This window comes from Astatotilapia calliptera, chromosome 18, assembly GCF_900246225.1.
Source record: "Astatotilapia calliptera chromosome 18, fAstCal1.2, whole genome shotgun sequence".
NCBI classification, from domain to species: Eukaryota; Metazoa; Chordata; class Actinopteri; order Cichliformes; family Cichlidae; genus Astatotilapia; species Astatotilapia calliptera.
In genome coordinates this window covers 16,937,981-16,959,374 of record NC_039319.1, presented here as the reverse complement: position 1 = coordinate 16,959,374, position 21,394 = coordinate 16,937,981, and the positions used below count along the sequence as shown (strand labels likewise).

Here is a 21,394-nt window from a genome sequence, read left to right as displayed (position 1 = left end):
AGCACAAATGTATTTAACCGTAATATAATTGTATACATCGTAACCTATAAAGTCCTAATCTCTTCTAATTTGAGATTATATGTTTCAGTTTTTACATGTGAAAAAATCTGAATTGATCAATGATAATGAAATGATCATATCATGGCTTTATATATCCCTTCGCACTGTGTAGTGTATGCATGTCATAACCCACCAACGCCTCTCTCTCTCTCTCTCTCTCTCTCTCTTTTGCTCTCTCTCTCTCCCCCTCTCTCGCTCTCTCGCTCCTTCCCGTCATCAATAGCTACCTCCCAGCGTGTGAGAGTGGCCGTGGTTCTGCATCTGCCCCCAGTCGGCCAGAGCAGTCTCCACTGGACACTGGGTGAAAATTGATGGCGACCACTCCAGCCAACAGCACAGACCGCAGACCGATAAGGAGACTCCGCTCCAAGAGTGAAACACCATATCTTATAGAAGCACGACTCTCCTCCAGCATGCGGACAGGTAAGAGCACATCCATCCAGCCGTCATGCTCTCAGATCTTCTTGTTGGATGTTTTTTCTGTCCCCCTTTCCAGATGTCGTTCAATGATGTGGGTGGAGTGAGGAGATTACGGTCTAAAATACGCTCCTGTTTTTATGCGAATGAGCTTCCACAGAATGTGTGGATTTGTAGGACAGTTTTTTTGGGGTGTGGGATTTAATCCTCAAAATCTGTTAATGGGTAGCTTTAGATATTTTTGAAAGGGAGGGAGAAATGTGAGTGAAATGTTATGCAACTTTGTAGACTAACGCTGAGGCATGGTGTCCGCTGCAAAACTCCAGAATACAGAAAATATACAGATTTTTACATTTTTATTTATTTATTTATTTCATAGCTTTAAATAGCAGTCTCGTGTGGATTTTGATTTCGTCAGCGTTTGGTAATTGCTACCACTGTAATTCAACGCAGTTACATAATAATGAAAAAAAAAAATCTTCAACGTGACCCTGTAGTAGCCCCAGCTTTGGCTGTGGTGCACAAAAAATCAGGTGGGATGTCCGAAGTCCTGCATGTATTTCTCTCTCTCGGATTCTAATCACTGCATTATAAACAGCTGTCATTGATCCGAGATGATGCTGGTGGCGAACAGTCTCCCGTCTCCATCACCCTGTGCAAAGTGTGTTGCATCCCCTGTTACCATGGTGATTTGGCATTTTATGCTGACTGAGTCAACCGGATTCAGATCTTCTGCACTACAGTGTGATTATGATACACTACAAAGCTGCATCCAACAGTCTGTTTCGGCGACAGATCTCATCACAGTCACGCCAGTTAGCAGCCTACTATGAAGGATGTTTGATAGCTTGTTTTGTATCACAGCCAAAAATGTGGTTTTCTCTTATTGGTCTCATTAATTGAATCACATGCCCTGCTGTTTTTCTTTTCTCATAAAGCTTCTATATAATAAGCTGGCGAAGTTCCTCTTGTCCTGCTGTATCAGCTTGCTGGCATCACACCCATCATCCACTCAGCAAAATGTATAGGGTGCTGAAGCTGCCATGTCTGTAGTGTGTAAGGTTTGGATGTTGGCCAGATGTCCATGTATTGTAGCTTTCAAAAGATCCTTTCTTTATTTGAAACTACCACACAATGGCACATATTTTCACCTGAATATCACAAATATCTTTATAAAGGATGGCTTTAGATGAAATTACTGTGCTAATGAGAAGAAGTTTGAACAGTGATAAAGCAGTGTCGCGTCATTATGAAATCATGTGTTAGTAATTCATCAATGAATCATTTGGTTGCAAAGTGTCCTAAAAATGAGTGAAAATACCCAATGTGGCACCTTTAATTCCTCCCCCATCACCCCGAGCAACACTTCCAAATCTCAAAGAGTAAGACATTCATAAAATACAGGAAATTTGCTTGGAAGAAAATCATCTACACATATTATTCACATATTATTATCATTATCATCATTGTTTTCCAAATGTAAGATAAATAAAGTGTTTCTCATCTCATCATCATCATAGTACTTTACAAGAAAAATAAGCAGTAAAATGCTCCCATAAAGAAAATCTTTCCTGCCTCATACCACAACCCCTGAAGTCCTTTGTTAGATTGTATTATATTTAGATTTTGATTTGTTCAGATCTTTACTTTTTCTTTTTTCAGTTAAATTAAGCTTTTTCTTTTCCCACCTTTCTAATACTTGCTTCAAGGCTGGTTTACATGTTTTGGCTGCTGCAACAAAGTAATTTCCCAGCTTTTTGGGATAAACAAAGTACATATCCTATTTGAAAAGCCAAACCTTGAAATCAGTTAATGGTCGCTTGTTAAGAGTATTTTATGCAGTTTTATGCTTGAAGAGCGGAGCATGTGCAGTCTCACATCAGGACAGCTTGGATTCCAGTGCAGCTTGTCATTGCACGGCAGCTGTATTGACAGCTCCCAGGTGTGCAGTGCGAGCCCAGGCAGCACCGGATGCTCACTTGTGTTTTTCTTGACATATGAAAAAGAGGGGAAAAAAGAAACAGTTCGAGTCTATTTTGCTTTCACCAGTGAGTGTTTGGCCTGTGGAGACGAGCCTGTTGTCAGTGACAGGACACTGTCAGTTGTCTCTGTGCTTCATTTTTATTTTCCTACTCTACCATCGAGCTCACACAAAGCATAAAGATGGTACGGGGGCGAATTGTACAACAGTGCTGTTGACTCACTTCCACCTGTAGAAGTGGAGCAGGATTTAGCTTGCTTATTGCCAAGGAAACCAAAAGTCTTGTGCTTGTGCACCCAGGTGCTTAATAAAGATAAATGACCAGGGCTGCCAAGTATGTGAAGCAAGTACTAAGCAATTATCTCTCTGTAGTTCACAGCAAGACATTGAATAGTTACCTGTCATGCATTTAAACTCTTATAATGGTTTAAACACACCCCAGTTCTCTGCACAGAAAGAAAATATGGTAAATGAAAAACAAATGTTTTGGCTTTTGTTGTTGTTGTTTTTGTTTCCTTTAATAAATGAAAGAGAGCATAATGAGATTATGATCAATACACCACTAATCCTGTACGGGATTATTATGTTTTGTGTTCATTCATGTCTGCAAAGTTTATCTGGGAAGGTTTATCTGTGCGATCATTAGAAGATGAACTGAAGGTTCATATCTTGTCTTGCTTTATCCCCTAAGACTAAAAGTAGGTTTAGCTAGCCCATGCATGGATCAGGCGTCCCCAGTCTTTGCTGTAACTTTGACTTTTACAGAGATAAGGCTGAGGCTTACAAATAAGAGGTACTCTAAGGGTTTGTAATGGAATTAGGGTTCACGTATGAAACATGGCTTTATTGCACTGACCTGTTTAGAGCCAGCACTTATCTAATTTGCCCTGCAGTTAAATGGCTCTGCACACAGACATAATAACATAAAGGCATCAGTTACCGCGTTGCTGTCAACGATAAAACACGAAAGGGGGTGTAGGTGTTGACAGACGGCTGACCTATGTGTCAAGACTGATTCCAGTCTGTACCGCTTGTCATGATGCTTTATATTATTAGGACACACACACACATACACACACACACACAGACATGCGTGGTGTCTGGGATAGCAGCTGTGAGCTGACAGAGAATCATCACTGTTTAGCTAAGCATCCTGTCTATGGGTTTTTAACAAAAAACAAAAAAACAAAAAACTAAACAGAGATTTGTGCTCGTGCATTCGTTTCACTGTAAACTTTCGTGAAGACAAAGTGTGCATACATGTCAGTTCTTTGTTAGCGCTTTGCCAGCTGACACAGCATTGTTTAACTGGAAGAGCTTGCCTTGTTGGTTTTTTATTCGCTTATCATTCAGCTGCTCGACTACAGCCCCATCTGTTTTCTGTCTGCTTCACACAAGAAAGTCTCCCAGTTAAAAGGAGCTGGCGCTTCTGATTTTCTACTAAAATATCTCTGATAACTGATCAGACTTCTTTGGATTTTCTCACATCTTTTCCATCACAATTAACCTATCATTCTGTCTCAGTCCCTCATTTCTCCTTTTGTTGAAAATAATTGATTCCCATATTTCTATTGTCAGATACAATCTGTTTTAATACCAGAATACATTGATAAAATCATAATTTGATATTATGGAGTAGATAGATTTTTCACTTTTCTTACTTTGTCACACTGTTGAGATGTGTTGAAATGTTATCCACACAGAGCTTGCCTCTAGCTAATCATTTCATAAACACTTAGTACAAAAATCCTGCTTATGGCAGTTTGGATTCCCACTATTATCTTTAGATATTTTTGTGGGTGTACATTGTTTGTTCTGTTTTTCTAGACTTAACACACAGTCCAGCTTCCTCACCTAGTTTTCAAAGATTTTCATACCCCACAATAGTCTCAGCACACCCACTATACAAATATTAGTTATGGCAAACAGCTGGATGTTGTGTGGGGATGCCTGGAGGCTGGAGCTCCCGCTCTTATACCTGGCCTGCATGTAAATAAACTCAGACTTGGCTGCACTGCAGATGTTGGGATACTTTCCTCGGCTTTTGTGCAAATTTTATTTAATATTTATTTGCAGTCTTGCCTGTGCACAATGTGCATGCCGAGGCTTTTCATCCTAGACATTCTTGCAAATTCAGATGTACAGCCAAACGTGGAAAGACGCAAAGAGAAGCAGCGTTAACATTTCACTTGGACACGTTCTGTCTGTCTCACAATTTGATGTTTGAGCCTGGCTTCTGTGCTGCAACCACATTAAGCTAAAAAAAGCCAAATTCAACTCATTCACCACCCACCGCTCTCTACTTCTCTCTTTCCGTGTTGCAGTGCCTGCTGTCCTAAAGAGTACAATCAATACACAGATGCATGGTGGGACGGGGCAAATTTTTGCTGCAGAGCTCTGCTCGCCAGCTGGGTTTACATGACAGCTTTTACAGTATGTCTGTACTGGACTGGAGAAATGTAACTGTAGTTTTCCTTGCAAGATGCCAGCAGTTATTTTGTCTTACCTTTTGCTATTTCAGCATTTAAATATACATATTTGTTTCCACAGAAGAAGATCTAAGCCAGTTTAATGTAAAAGGTGACTGCAAGGACAACTTCCACCAGAATTAGCAATCATCAATTCAAGCTGTCAGCCCTTTTTTTTTTAAAGGAAAAGTGAATTTCTGATGACCTAGTGGGGCTGAAATAAGTGCAGAGGCTGTAGAATTTGAAATGCTTCAGCTGTCTGTAGAGACGTTAGAGGGAATTAGCGAATGTGTTTAACAAAGTAGTGATAATAAGCAGCAAGAAATCTATATCAGTTCTCAATCTCTGTCTTTTGTGATTTATCGCATAGCCCCCATTGCAATTTCTGAAACACGAGCATACAGAGCGTGGCTGACATTTTAGACCATCTTATGAGAGACTGAAAAAACAACAGGCACCCATCTTCTCTATTTGGTTGCAAATGTGCCTTCTTGTGCTGAAGCATCTCGGGTCTGAATAATACATGAGTGGGTAAATGAGAGCAGAAAATAGCAAAGCTATATCCAGAACTCTTACTGGATGTTCCTGCTCCGTGAACCATCAGAGAACCATCAGTGTCACCTGGCCTGAACACCTGCCAACCTCTCAAGGAAAAAAAAAAAATTAAAAAAAAATTAAAAGACAGGCAGGTGTCTTCTACAACAGCCTGCAGGAAGCTGCAGCTCTCTCTCTCTCTCTCAACAATCTTTCTCTCTCTTCACTTTCTTTTCATCTCTCTCCCTCTCCGTGTCACACTTTTAAGTGTGGAAAAGGCTTCTGGCTGTGATATGCTTTCCACATGCCAGCTGAGAAATAACGCATTTTTCAAAAAGCCTCGCAAGCCGAAGAACGCAGCACGATGATGTACTTATGGGCTTTATTTATAGTAAGTGTGTATGCACATTGGATAGAGATGGGTAAGGATTCCGCTGCAATAAAAAAGGCAGCATGGCCAAGGACCAATTATTACTAGACTCGAGAACCCTGTCTGAATCACTATTACTCTCTAATGCTGCTTTGAAAGAATGTAAGGCCACATGCATCGAATGACTTTGCGTATGAAGGAATAAAATGCAAAACACAAGCGTAGACTGCGCACAGGATCCAGGAGATGGATGGGTGGATGATATCCCTGTTATCTGCAGTGACAGTAAAATGTATGTTCTCAGCAGATGGTGTCAGCCAGTTGAGAGACATACAGTGTAATCTGTTAAGTGGAGAAGGCGAATGTATGAAGACAGAAATTTGATACAGGTGTCACAAATGCAATTCCCAGAGTGCACCAGCCCTTTAGGATCTTTCTGCTGAGTAAGTGTCTTCACAGAGTAAGAATCCCCTCAACACTGCCGCAAACCTGGGACTCAGTTCAATCAAAGCTGCATTGCACCACTCGCCCTCCTTTAAGATTGCATCCTTTTTCTAATGGTAAACCTAAGCTATATTGTGACAAATATTTTTAAACTAGGTGAATATTTATTCCAACAAAAATATTGATGGAATAATTTTTTGGATTATTAGTTGTTATGTAGTCAAAAAAAAAAGGCATTTTTTAAATTTTTGTTAAAATAATATTCAGCAGTTACTTTATGTTATAGTGCAGAGCTTATTTTGGAATGAAACTATTCAAATGAAATAAAAAGGTGTTGTGTTTTCCTTAAGAAAACAATATTGTAAATCATGCCTGCATTTTCCAGGCAGTATGCAATCTGCCATTATATTGTTTTCTAAGTCAAATATATTCTTTTAAAACATCAACTGTCAACATCTGTATATGTTATATATGTGTATATGGATATACAGCCCAGCTTCAACTTCCCAAATGTAAGAAGGATCTCTTATAGCTAAATAATGCTCCTTTTTTGATTAGCCCTTTAAAGCCTGATCCATGAAATAAGAAAATATTTTTTAAAAGTATTTTTTTTGAAAATGGATTGTTTAGTGAACCTTCTGACTAATTACAAAAATTAATATTAATTTGCATATATGAGTTTCAGTTTGTTCAGTTGGAATCCTATTTGCTATATCAGGCAGTTGATTTCAGTTTTTCAGGCGGGGGAGGATCACGCTGCTGATGTAGAAGACAAAAACTCACAAAATGTCATGCATCAAATATGATACACTTGGCTTTAAAGGGTTAGGTTCATTGGCAATTTCTAGCGTTAACATCAAGATGGGTACTGTACCACCTCATTCTCTCCCGGCAGAGCAAATTCAAGTGACACCATGAATAAATGCCTCAAAGCAGAACATAGACTGCATCATTTTTATTCTTTGTTTATTAACAACAAATAGCTACAGTGTAATCACATACTAATTCTCAACATGTGAGCTTTAAAACATTCAAGTACAAGAACATTACACTTTTACAGAAGCGTTTATATTAATTTAATATAGACTGCTTTTATCAGTGCTTAAAAAAATATGAAACACAGTGGTGGGTTTTTCATCCATACTGTAGTTGTTCTTCTAGCTCCTCCCTTTATGGGTTGCCACATTATAACATCTGCCACCATCTCACCTTGTCCCTAGTTTCCTATTCTTCCGCACTAACCCTCTCCTTCACTAAATCCATGAATCTCCTATGTGGTCTTCCTCTTTCCCTCCTGCCTGGTAACTCTCAACAACTCACCTTCAACAACCTTTGTCCAGTATATCCACTACTAGTATATCCTCCCTCTGCACAAACCATCTCAGCCTTGCCTCTCTAAACTTTTCTCCAAAGTAACATCTTCAGCTCGACCACCTGCAATTTGGTTAGCACCACCATCTCCAAACCATACATCATGCCAGCTCTCTGTACCATTTTGCAAAATCCTCCCTTTCACTGTTGCTGTTATCCCTCTGTTGGGACATTCAGAGTCACTATGATTAATTAAAGATATTGTCCTGTCACTCAGCCATTCATAATGCAGGCACCACTGTAGTGCGTTACACCTTAAACTTTGAAAATATGTGGCAGCGGTCATTCAGTAGGTCATCAGCAATCAGGAAAATTCTTGATGTGAAGTTTTTTTTATATTACTGAGCTACCGGTGCCTGAAACTAAATGATATTCGTCTTAACTTTATCAGAGCCAGAAGAGGCCAGAGGGGACCAAAGCTCTTTAGCTGAGCGCCCCCTCTGTAGTGCGCTGCTCTCTGAGAGAATGACAGATGAAAGACTTAGTCAGAGAAAACTCAGAGCGTCTGCAGACACAGACAGCAAGAACATCCAAGAGGAGTGGCACAGTCTGCCTGCCACTAATTACTGCAGAGCTCATTGGGGATTGCTTTGATTTTGTGGAATTTCTTCTGTTTCAGTTTCCACTAACCTGCTCTCAAATACTGTGATGTTTTTTTACAAATATAATCAAACTGTATTACAAAAGACTCTGTGCTGGTAGTGAAATATGAGGTACTCTGTCCTTTTCCTTTCTGCTAGCTTTATTAAATGGTAAATGGCCTGTATTTATATAGCGCTTTACTAGTCCCTAAGGACACCAAAGCACTTTACATATCCAGTCATTCACACACACATTCACACACTGGTGATGGCAAGCTACATTGTAGCCACAGCCACCCTGGGGCGCACTGACAGAGGCGAGGCTGCCGGACACTGGTGCCACCGGGCCCTCTGACCACCACCAGTAGGCAACGGGTGAAGCGTCTTGCCCAAGGACACAACGACTGAGACTGTCCAAGCCGGGGCTCGAACCGGCAACCTTCCGATTACAAGGCGAACGCCCAACTCTTGAGCCACGATCACCACAAATAGGATTAACATCTAATGTGCTCTTACAACAAGAGATTTTAAACAAAAAGCTGCTATTTATCAAATAGCAACACAATTATTTACTTGACAGACAAATAAAAAAAAAACAGTAAAAAGGAAAACCTGAAACCCTGGGACAGAAGAGGCTGGTGGTTTAGACAACCAATGTAAGGAAAGTTTTACAAAGTCGTGTGTTTGTCCTGTAAAACCATAAAAGACAGATACAAATGTTCAGCAGCACAATGTTCTGTCCAAAAATCGTTTCAAATTTGAAAGATGCAGTCATTAAAGCCTGTTGCCTGTCTTCATTTCATAAGAGAGGATGTGTGAAAATGTATATCATTATAATGGAGATGAATATGATATGTCAGTGTATTACAGTCTGCCTCTGGAAGATGAAATTAGGGCAGTCCTTGGAGCACCACTGCTCCCTGCTGGTGCAACTTTCACTTTTTGCAATTTAAATGTTCATACACTCAAAAGTGTTGCAAAGCTCTATTAATGAAAGCTCACTGTGTTAGTTACTGATTAAAAATATGTATATTAACTGAATATGTCATTTACATAAAAGAGATACATTGCTCGCAAGAGCTTTATGAACATTTCATCAACTGTCTGTGAAGATTCTCAGTCATCCAGGTCATCGTAGTCAAAGGAGCTTGCAAAGAAAAGCGTCTGGACTTCTTTAAGTTACTTGAAGACGTTTCACCTCTCATCCGAGAAGCTTCTTCAGTTCTAAGGTCAAATGGTGGAGAGTCCCAGATATAAACCTAGTGGGAGTATCCCCCCACATAGGGACAAAAGGACCCCCCTGACTCTCCACCATTTGACCTTAGAACTGAAGAAGCTTCTCGGATGAGAGGTGAAACGTCTTCAAGCAACTTAAAGAAGTCCAGACGCTTTTCTTTGCAAGCTCCTTTGATTTCATCAACTGACTGATACAAGAAAAATCATTAGTTGCCTAACACAGGTGAACAGCGATTTGACTGTCTCAGTCTTTAAAAGAAAGGATTTGCAGCTCATCAAGTGGACAATTTTCCATTTTTTTTTACAGAAAATGTCCTGTTTTTTGTTTGTTTTTGTTTTTTCTAAATAACTGAGGACCCATACGTGTGTGCACGCGCGCGTGCGCGTGTAAACAAACAGTGAAAATATATTTCTGTTATATACAGATTTGTCTGTTACTTAATTTGGTGAAGTACAGCACGTTACGTGTAATGTCATTTAGTTAGTGAGAAGGCTGTTAAACTGAGGATGATTCAGAACCCTGGCTCTGATGAAATCATCCATTTTTAAGGACACAATGCAGTTTTTCAGATTTTTTCAGAACCTCGAGTAGTAATGTCTCAAATTTACCATGCAGACAATTTGCTTGAAAAATTATTCATTTGACTTGTCGGCTGTTAACTTTTGTTTCTGCTCTACAGTTATTAGGTTTCTTCATGCTGTGAGTAAGTCATTAAAGATAATTCAGCACTTTATAACCCTTGTGGATGTGCACTTCACAGGAAGCAGTCTTTGTGACTTCCCATTTGGAATGAATTCATGTAGAATCACTCCAATTAAGAGTCTGGCTCCGCCTTGTTAAATTATACAGCTTTGGGTTTCTTGAGCTCTTGGAGAAATCTTCCAGAGATCTGCATATTTTAGACTTACAATCCCTGCAGAATGAACCATTCACATTGTCAGACTAAATGTTTTAGTTTATGTGCAAATCTGTTAATGGATTATAAAATTTGTCATGTATACAGTGCAGAAATATTATATGAGAGCTTTTCAGGCATTTACACAAGACGATTATTTATAGATTGAAAACAAATCATAAGTAGTTTCAATACGTCCACAGGACTGACTTCCAAATGTACCTTTTCTCTGTGGTCACAGAGGTGAGATTTTCTTGTAAAGCTTTTGGCACATCTCAGACAAATGGGTGCTCCGGTCCTGCATGTTTGTGCTGATTGAGGTATGTCTTTTGATAGCATTTCTTCCTGCAGATGGACCATGGGTAGCCCCCCTGTACGCTTCACCATATGTGTATCAAACAGTCTTTTGTACTGAACCGTTTCCCACAGTGAGAATGGTCTTCTTTGTCTGGTGCAGAATTAGATAAGCGAGAGATATGAAGTGTGAACTTTTTCATGATCCTTTAGTAGTCCTGGCTTGTGTAACATTTTGGCAGTCAGCACACCAGTACGCTTTTTTGTTGTTGTTCTGCTCATATCAAACCAATTTGCACGACCACAAGAAAGTATCAGGGATACAAGTCTCTAACTTGACTTGGATTAGTGTCTTACATGAGTTTCTGAAAGTCTCTAATCACACATGGTGCTCTTGATGGTGTTAGATTTAACCAAGTGGCCCTCTGCAGCTGCTACAGTTTCTTTTTCATTCCATTTAAATTCATTCTTCTTCTTTGTGTGTCTCGCATTTTTCATAGTTATCAAAATCCTTCCAGCAATAAGAACAATGACAAGGACTCTGCGCTGAGAGGTGTCTAGTGTGTCTTGTCAAGTTAGAAGTAATTTACCAAAAAATCCCACAAATGCAGCAGGTTTTGACACTGTTGTAACATTTGAAGGTCCTGCTTCACTCTAGAAAAACTTGTTGTTTTGGCCTGTTGTTGTTTGGGATGATGAGTTAGGGTAGTAGAACTTTGTTGGCTGTCACACAAATCTTCTGGTCTTCTTTTAAATATTGTTGAAATTTGAAGAGTTGTTATGTGTTGGTGCCACAGCCACTGATGGTAGCTCATTTTTACTTTTTAGAATAATTTTTCCAAATACAAATTGTTGGCTTAGGATGTAAGTTTATCTTCTCACAAAAAATACTTTGGCTAGGAGAACCCAAGCAACCAATTCTGTTTATCACTCAGAACCAAAATCTTTTGAGTCATCTCGTGCCTTTTTAGTTTGCTACCGGAACCAAAACTCTGGCCATGAACAAAACACTCAAAAGGTTTCTTGTTGCCTTCCTCTGAGTTTGTAAATGACAAAACTATTATTTTTGTTTGTATTGTCATTTGACTAGCCTTCATTAAAAGGCTGAAGTGTTACTTCAACGGAGGCTCCTTGGTGTTCACTCAAAACAACAGGCTGCTGCCCTACATTCCTTATCATTTCTGAATTTATCTTTTCAAGGCTGTCTTTTCTTTCCTTTTTGTACTCACTTCAAAGCGAGTTATGCCTCTGCTGATCCTTAGCAATACACATGAATCATGATATGACAGCCATGGCCTTCATCATTGTCCAACTTTAGTTGCTGATATGACTCAGCTGCAACCAGCTGTAGAATAAAAATGGCAACCTAACCACCAAAAACATTTATTTTTGAAACTCATGACAATTGAAACATGTGACCTCAACCCAATAAGTTGAGCATGAGTGTGATTTTCAGTCACTGACATTACTGAATGCAGAGAGACCCACAAACAAGCAACCACTGCAGTGAAGGTCTAGCATAGCATGTCAACAAAGAAAACACAGCATTTGGTGATGTACATGGGTTCTCAGCTTCAGTCAGTTATTGACTGCAAAGGATTTTCATCCAAATATTAAAAAACAATTCCTAAATTTAAAAATTAAGTTATTTTGTCTAATTACATTGATACCTCTGGAAATTTGAGACTATGTACAAACAGTTCTGTAATTCCAAAACAGTAAAGCTGAATTTTAATTCAATTCAAATTGAAAGTCTGCACTTCAATCACAACTTGACTGTTTGATTTAAAATCCACTGAGCTTGTGTACAGAAGCAAAACTACAAAAGAAAATGTGTTACTGCCCAAAAACTTCTGGACCTAAATGTTTGTCTCAGGATGCCTTTGAATGGCTCCCAGGGAAGTGAATGACTTACACTTACTTACTAGTTATAGATGTGACAATATTCAGTAAAAACATAAGCACATAGTTTTGTTGTTGTTGTTGTTGTTTTACTCTAAACACAGTTATGTAAAATATAGTAAGTCCAGTATTGGTTTTAATTTAAAAAAAAAAAAAAAACTTTCCTTGCAATACTTCTGCACATTTATAAATACTCTGCTATCCAGTGACTGTACATTTATTTTATTAGGTTTATAGTAAATAATAGGAGGGTTTTTTCTGTTGACTGCTTGAACTTTTTTTTTTTTTTTTTTTTCAAAATCTTCACATATTCTTTCTCCATGAGCCCTTCCAACTTGATGAGATTCCCAGTTTCCGATGCACTGAAGCATCCTCACAGCCTAATACTCCCACCAACCATGTTTCACTGTAGGCAACCTGTTCTTTGGGTGGTATGCCTCTCCATTATTTCTCCAAACATATGCAGTGTCTCTGTGGGTGAAGAGCTCTAATTTTGTCTGCCCAAAGGACAAGCTCCAGGTTGTCATTAGCATACTTCAGTCTGGCTTGAACATGCCTCTTTTGCAGAAGTGGATCTCCTCTTGGTCTGCAAACTCACAGTCCGTTCCTGTGCACATTTTTAATGATTGTCTGCTCTGTAACTACAACTCCTGAATTGGCTAAGTCATTTGTTAGTGTCTTGCCAGATGATGTGGGGTCTGTAGACCCATCTCTCACTAGTTTTCTTTCAAAGACTTTGATATCTTTTGCTTCTTACGTCTGCTTGTCTTATTCTGTACTGTGTGGCTCTCTTTAATTCCTTGATGATACTTCTCACTTCATTTCTTGACACTCAGAAATGCTGTGATAACTTTCTATATCCACCTCTTCCTTTATGAGTGTCAACAATTGTTTTTCTCACGTTCAAACTTTGGTTTTTGGCACAACACTTTCTCTAATCAAAGGTGAAACCTGTATGTCTCACGTTTCACAAGCTTTAAACACTTGAAGTTAAAGCACATCACTACTATAAAAATGTCAGTTTTTCAGGGGGGTTCAAAATATTGACTATGGTCATTTTTCTTTTCTGAAATAATTCTGTACTGGCACCAACTTCTTCAGATTAAAATGTGACTTTTTTCAATCTAGCCAGCAGAGCTGAGTTATCTTTAGGGCCAAGCTCCATTTGGAAGATTTTCTAACAACAGAATTTACAAAGAGAAAGATATAAAAATATAAGACAGACAGGTGTTTAACAAGAGCCTCTACCCCTGAATCCTGCTCTGTAAAGTGGCTGTTCATTCTGCTCAGTTGACACTGGATAGTTTGTGGGCAGAGCAACTGGATCTGAAATCCACACTGAGGCACATCTCTGGCACCACCTGGTGGCATATGTTGTTCAATTTTAGCTGGCTGAGGAGGTCAAAATGGAAATGTGCATGTTAAGTGTGAATGTGTGAAATGCGTGCGCTGGTCCTGTTCTCATCTGGCGTGAAAACTATGCTTTCACTTTATATTTGTTTATGTTTCGACACCATGAACAAGATTCAGGAGAAAAGCAGAGAGGCCTGCTTTTGTGCTGATGTGCATATAAAAATGTGCAGTCCGCTGTGGTAGCGCAGTACGTGATCGACAACGCTTGCTCTTGTGCCTTTGAGGATTATTGCTTCTTTAGTTCTAATGGGTCAAACTATCAGCCAAGCGGTTGTAGAAAAATTATTCAGACACTTAAAAGGGAATTACTCATTGCCAGTAATTATGCAGAATGGCTGCTTGATTATCATTACTGATCACTGTTACGTTTATTACCAATTAATCCATTCAGCCAGCCATCTTCCCCTGCCCTTTCAGATGCAGTAGACAGTTTAGGAACTTACTTATGAAGGTAAATATGTTGCAGAGTGTGAGGGCTTGGTAATGACTGCCAGTTATCTTTTATTTGTCCATTTAGGTAATTTGTAATTTGGCCCCTTCCACGTTTTCATCAAGATTGGGTATTATTATTTTATATTCGTATTTACGCCTTACCTTGCACGTACAGTGCATGGTAACTAGCTGTACGCTGTGTGTGTGTGTGTGTGTGTGTGTGTGGGGGGGGGGGGGGGCTCAGGCACTATTTCCAGCACTGTGATAATGAATTCCTCCAGCAGAGCGTAGTACATCACAGCTCCCTGCTTCACTATCTCCCACTGAGCTGCAGACACAAGCTGCAGAGGAGGGACGATAAGAAGCACGGAACAGGGAGGCAGGGAGCCGAGCAGCACAAATGGAAACAGCAGAAGGATTTTGGATACTTGCAAACGGGAGAAACTCACTGTAGTGCTGCATCACCTCGCACAACTTAGGCATTTATTGATGCTTAGTTGGGTGTTGAACACTTACCTTTAATATCTCGCTCACTGCGCTGTAGTGGACAAAATTGAATTAACAAAACCTGATTTAGCGATGAAGATGGCTGCTTGCTAATAACGTCGTAGCTATGGCAAAACTGGAATATGGAAGCCGGTGGTCAGAAGCACATCGCTTCTCCTTTGGAAGTAACTCTGCGCACTGCGTCTTGGCGCACAAACGTGCACGCGAGAGGGTTAAATCATCATATTTCCCCCAATTACAGACAGTGTTCGTGATATTTTAACATTTGGAGTCCATAAATGTCGCTGCACAGTGTAAATGTTTGGTGACGAAACTGAATATTTTTTGTGCTTTGAATTTAGAGTTGGCAAAATGCCAACTGACCCCACTAGATGGCAGCATTGCAAAGACTATTGCATGGAAAAAGCTGGGCAGCTCTGCAGTGGATGCCTCCTACTGCAATGATTTCATTTTAGGTTCTTCTGTTTTTGTTTTCTAGCAGATTGCAGTGTCAACACAGTGCAGAATGTAACACCTGCATGTACTTTTCTAAAGTCTTTTTTACTGTGAGTAATACTCATATTTAAGCAATTACCCAGCTGCTTTTGTTAAGTTTATGCAAGTGAGTAAATTATATTTAACTTCACCTACCACATGTAGCATATCCTGGCAGCACCTTTCATTCAAAACTTATCAGTTTAATTAACAATAAAGAAAGATTATGGAGACATAAACAAGACAAGAAGGGAAATGAAATATGACAGAAATGAGAAGTGAGCAGCTTTTTATTTTCAGTTTACTAGAGGGTAGTTACAGGCATGTTATCACAATCCCTGACACTTAGTGACCATTTCTATGAACACTTCTGTCGGCTTAAGTGGCTGAGCTGGTTAGTATCTGCACAATTATTACAAAAACAAACAAAATAACAAGTGCTCGTGTTTTAAATAAATTAACATTGTTTCACACGTGTTGCTGTCTGTGGATTTTTACATAATCATGTCACATTACTCTGTTGCCTGCGATAAAAAAGATATGGCTTAATTCAGAAGGTGGAGCCAGGAACTTCATAAAAGAGTTGAGATTCGGTTCCATAAAATCCTTCACATTTTCCCCGTGGCAAATTAAAAAAAATGTGCAAAAGGCAAAGCGCTGCACTTTTATCATCTTATCTTCTAGATTGTGTCAAGGAAATGTGGTGCTGTCTTACTATGAGTGAGCGAGGCAGATAATAATGCAGTGAGAGAATGACAGATGGGAAGAGACAGAGAGATACGCAGAGAATGGGAACAGCAGATTTGTAGTGACAGGCTGCTCAGTCGGAAGTTGTAAGATTGTTTAGCCTAAAATCTGCAAAGCAGCCATGGAAACCAGTTTGAACCAGAATCCAAAATATGAAATAAACAGAGTCACAAAACTCTGTCTTGAGGAAAAAAAACAGCAAAAAAGGTTGTACTTACAAGGTGACTCCCAAAGACATATTAGCTGAAAACTTGCGATAGCTCAGCATGTGTGGTGTGCAGTGTGTCTTTAAATTATTATTATTATTTTTTTCAAATTGGCAAAAACTGGACACGTGGAGGACAAAAGAAGAATTGGAAGGCCTGAAAACTATCTATAGCAGATGAACAGTATCAAAAAGTCATATCGTAAGAAACAGGAATAAATCCAGCAAATACCTGGCACAGGATCTGAGAGATACATCTGGACCTTCAGTTGATCCATCTACTGTTCACTGAAGCTGCTCAGAAATGATCTCAGGGAAAGGATCGCTGTCAAGAAACCATTCTTGAGAAAGGGAAACAGGGAGAAAAGGCCATGCTATGCCAAATTACACAAGATCTAGGTTGAAAATTAGTGTTTGGCTGCCACTGTACCATTTTTTGAGGGTTGCTAGCATTAAATTCAAGATGAGCTCACATTCTTCCCAAAAACGTTGATATTTTTCACTTTAAACATCTGATATGTTGGTTTTGTACCTTGCATTGTCAGTTATAAATAGTGTTTGAATGATTTGCAAAGCATTGCATTCTGATGTTGTTTACATTTTACACAGCCTCACAAGTTTTTTGGGGAAAAAAGCAGATAACTAATATTTACTGAAACTCCTTGGCAAACAGTGCTGTGAGCCAGCATTTCTATCAGAAGGAGCATGAGTCGGAATAGACTGGCAGACACTTCTCAGCAGCTGTACCTGAGCTTATTCTGACAGTTGAAGTTTATTGTGAGAGTTTGTGACAAGTGTCAGGTATGTTGTCATCAACATGAAAGTCTTTTTATTTTAAGAGTCACAGTCATCTTGGAGATTTATGCTGAAATGCATGGAACACTGTGTTAGTGTCCTATGGCAGCTGGGATAGGCTTCTGCTCCTCGTGACCCTGAACTGGATAAGCGGTTGAATGGATGGATGGAAGCCAAATAAAAAAAGAAAAAAAAGAATTAAAACCCTATGGTTGTGGTTCAGTTAAAGTAATGAACAGTAAGCAACGTGGTGTGTCATTTTTATTGAATGTCACTGCGAACACTAGTGGGGTTATGCAAGAACAAGTCCCAATAAGCTGAATATAACTATGGAGCCAATGCATACCCAAGATCCATAACTAGAGTTGTCATAGACAGTGACCAGTGAAATGAAACAAGTGAAAGAAATCAAACATTTAAACAACAAAAACTCATGAAAGATAGCAAAAAGAGAACATTTTACCCCGTCACAAAAGGCATGAACTGTGGTCAGCTGATTAAAAGTGAGTCATGTGAAGCCCTGACCAACACTGCGTCACACAGTAGTTACATAACAACACTGACACACGTTATTATTTTTTCCTTGCAGCCGACATATAGCCTGCCTTTGATTTGTTTCTTGTAAGACAAAAGCTGAGGATGAATTACACAGGCTAGCATGCATGAGTCTTGGCACACATCACTATTGATTTAAGCGCATTTTGTGTTCCTCTATCAGAATTATTTGGCTGGGCGGCAGCAAACAGAGTGAATGCTGTTATCAGGCCGGCACAGGAAGAAAGCAACGCAGGTTTCTTGAGTTTATCAGGGCTGTTGCTCCTCGTTCTATAGCGAGCACGCATGTACTGTACAGAGTCACACTTTGGTGCAATGTTATCTTCCTTGCATAGTAAGGGAGATAATTTTGTCCCTGTTATCTGCTAAACCCTGACTCTTTGTTGCAAAATGTTTTGTATATTAAAAAAGAAAAACTCTGCTTCACGGGGTCCTAAAGTTTAACACATATCAGTGCAAACAAACTTTGCACCAAAGAGAGGCAACTAAGAGCAACTACTGCATTGCACCGTGGTGTGAGTAAATCTGCGTGACTCTGTCCCTCATTTCAGAGAGCGCTTTGATGTCAGTGGAATAAGCTGCAGCTCATTGAAGGAACATCAAAGATACCCCCCACCCCACCCCAGCTTCACAACCATGCGCTGCTTTGAAACATGTTTGGAAATGCCGTGGGGTTCCCGTTATCTTTTTCACAATTAAAGGCTTATTAACCGCCTGTTAATACTATCAATTATTCCAGAATGTGAACAGTAACTTTGGGGATCAAGGGCGTAGCTATTTGGAATTTGTGATTTGAAGAAAGGGCATCATAATGCCTCTTTTCTTCAGGTTGAGCCCTCTCATTCTGCTTTCAGATCACTGATTAAACTCCCTTTGTTTGTTTCTTTAATTTGACCTCTCAGCACTTGTCTGGTGTCATGCCCGCATTAGATTGGTGTTGGGGTTTTTTCTACAGTCATCTTTGCTGCCCTTCAGCAAGTGTGCACATAGGTGTGATGGAAGCAGCCTTAAAGTGCTTAATTTGCATGGTTTGTTACGTTCCATTGTTTCACTATGTATTTTGTATCGGAAGCTCTCTAAGCTGAATGATGTCAGCATGCCTTTTAAGCTATTACATTTGATGACATCATCTACTGTGTGTATATATATTGTTGTGTTTTACAAAGTTCTCCATAGCTGCGGGATGCACTGACTATGGGAATCAGTAGCATTGTTATCATTTGAATCACTGTGTCTAACATTCACTCACCCGTCTAAGTGTTTGGACCCATTACTATTCCAGTCATCTCAGTTTGTGAAGTAATTCTAATAATATTTTGATTAAATATGTTTGAGATCTTCTCAGTATAAAATCAATATGTCCATCTCACCCAAACACACAGCACAACAAATTGTTTTATACTTAATATGCTTAGATGTGTTACTTAGTTTGTGTTGTGGTTTTTGCGGCTGCTTCAAATGGCACTGTCATATTAGGCAGCTTAATAATAGAAGAAATAGTTAACTGTGATCTTGTGGATGGAGGAGCAACTTTTCCTGCGTCCAGGCTGGCCTATTAGAAGCGCGTACCTAGCAGCCAATCACAGGCACTCACTCCTCAGCTCCTCTAATCGTGGATTAGCCACAACCGACTGCAGTCTACAGCTCTGGGAGTGAAAGGTAGTCACTGCCATTCAGCCTCGGTTTTATTATTAGCTCTCTTGGATTTGGCAGCAGATTTTTTCCCCCTCTCTCTTTCTCTCTCAGCAGCAGCGACTTCTGCGTTGCGCAACCAAGTAGGCTGCACATTTTGGGATCTCAGGTAAAGGTGTGGGATTACCGAAGAGACAAGCGACCAAATACTTAGAAGCTGCTATAGTAGGTCAGGTAGGACTCGATCCATGGCCCTTTAATTTAAACCCACAACGTAGTAACGCCGCTCCGTTTAAAGCACCGCTCCGTTTTCGCTTCCCGATGTTCAAGACGGCCAATTACCCGAGCGTGGATCCTGCGCCCACCATCATGCACGGCACTTGGTTTACCACGGGATGCCGAGAAAACACGCCCGTGGCGGTGGAGAAACCTAAGAAAAAGGCGTTCAGCTTGGTCAAAATAATGTCTCTGAACAACAAGAAGGGGCACGGCCAGCATCCGCACAATAACAACAACAACACCATGCCTTTTACGATCCACTGTCATATCGGGAAAGAGATAAAGCACATTTGCAGCAATTGCAGCCGCGGAAACGACACGCAGGACGGTGAGTAGGCTCAAACCTTGTGTGGTTTCGCCCATAGTAGGTTTGCGGTAGCTGTTACCATCCAGGATGCACACATCTGAAGATGGCTACGTTGCTTCTGTTTTTTGTTTTGTTTGGGTTTTTTTTTTAAATATGCGATTTGATAAGCAGGCTGTGTGAGGATACAGTTGAGGATATAGTGTTTTTTCCCCTCGAGGGATAGATTATATTATTTTAGTGTCGATGTGCATTGAAATGACACCACTCTCCTGAAGGAGAGTGAATCACTGTTGCTGCTGTGGAAACTGCCTCTGACTGGATCAGAACTTCTTACAGGGTTGGGCTGCTCATATTTTGAACTGTTAATTGTCGTTTGACCGCAAAAATACGCTGCGTCTTTTGTTTTTTTTAATTGTCATTAGATCTCAGTATTAACCTCTAGCATGAAGCTGTGCAGGCTGTTTGCACAAAGCCTATTTTCCCCCCCACTTAGGTGTCATTACATCATCACTCAGCCATCTTGGCATGCAAAAAAGTGTTGTTAATTAAAACCAGCAGCATCAGTTGCTCATGTTACAGTGGTGGAGAATGTAGGTTATAAGGATTCTGCCGTGCAATCAGACTGATGTCAAGAAGAGGAAGAAAAGGGGAAAATCCAATGAATTTGGACACTTGGAAGAGGATTTCCTTATTTTTTTCTTGTGCAGATTTTAGGATTTTCTCACAATTACAATTGCATCATCACACATTTACAGTGTAGACTTTGATTCTATGTGTACTGGTTTTAAATAGTTCAGCACAACAACATAAAAAAAAGAAATAAATCTGGTAGTAAACACTGTATTTTGGGATAAGAGGGCTTTTGAGTGCACACTGAGATACCTACACCTGTGGGGAGATAGTATCCAGAGGTTTCATCTTCACAGGAAGGCCCAACTGCTTTACTGCAGTTTCTATTGTGTGCATTTAAAAAATAATTAGAATTTTAAAAAAAGTATATATAAATATATATTTTCAAACCCATACTCCTTTTTGAGTTAAGGTTGTGGTACTTAACACTAAGTAGTGTTTAATGTTATGAAGCAATGCCCTAAGCACTGAAGTTGCTAACAGTGAGTCATTACTGCCACTCTCTCTGTCATACAGTACAGCAGCTTGTTACTTGGCTCCTGGATGTGGCTCAACTTAGAGCTCGTTGTCTTCCTGTCTCTATCTGGCCTTTAGGCTGCTAACGAAACCATTTGAATCTCTCCTGGATTCAATTAACACTGACTGCTGGGTTATTTATAGAGTGCTGTGGTGGAAGGATTTCCAAGGATGCTGCAGAGCATTCAAATAATGGTCCGTGGGACTGATTTCAGCACTGCATTATCGCCACATTTATTTACTGTCTCATTGCCCCAGGGAGGCGGCTGTCCTGTTAAGCGGCATGTCTGTGTTGGCAAACATTGCAAAAGTGATGCAATTATTAAAAGAATAAACAAACAAACAAAC

General features: G+C 39.8%; 1 protein-coding gene across 2 annotated transcripts in view; it reads left to right on the top strand.

Moving 5' to 3' along the window:
• Positions 1–279: 279 nt before the first annotated feature.
• LOC113010706 (phosphatase and actin regulator 1-like) overlaps positions 280–21,394 on the top strand; it is a 49,704-nt gene continuing 28,589 nt past the window's right edge. Inside the window, exon 1 of one of the 2 annotated variants that reach the window (XM_026149902.1) lies at positions 280–483. In XM_026149902.1, coding sequence (XP_026005687.1) covers positions 372–483 — 112 coding nt within the window. In that variant the 5' untranslated portion in view covers positions 280–371. Of the gene's footprint in view, positions 484–19,053; positions 19,922–21,394 lie in introns of those variants that run through there. The other variant, XM_026149901.1, reaches the window with a different exon arrangement.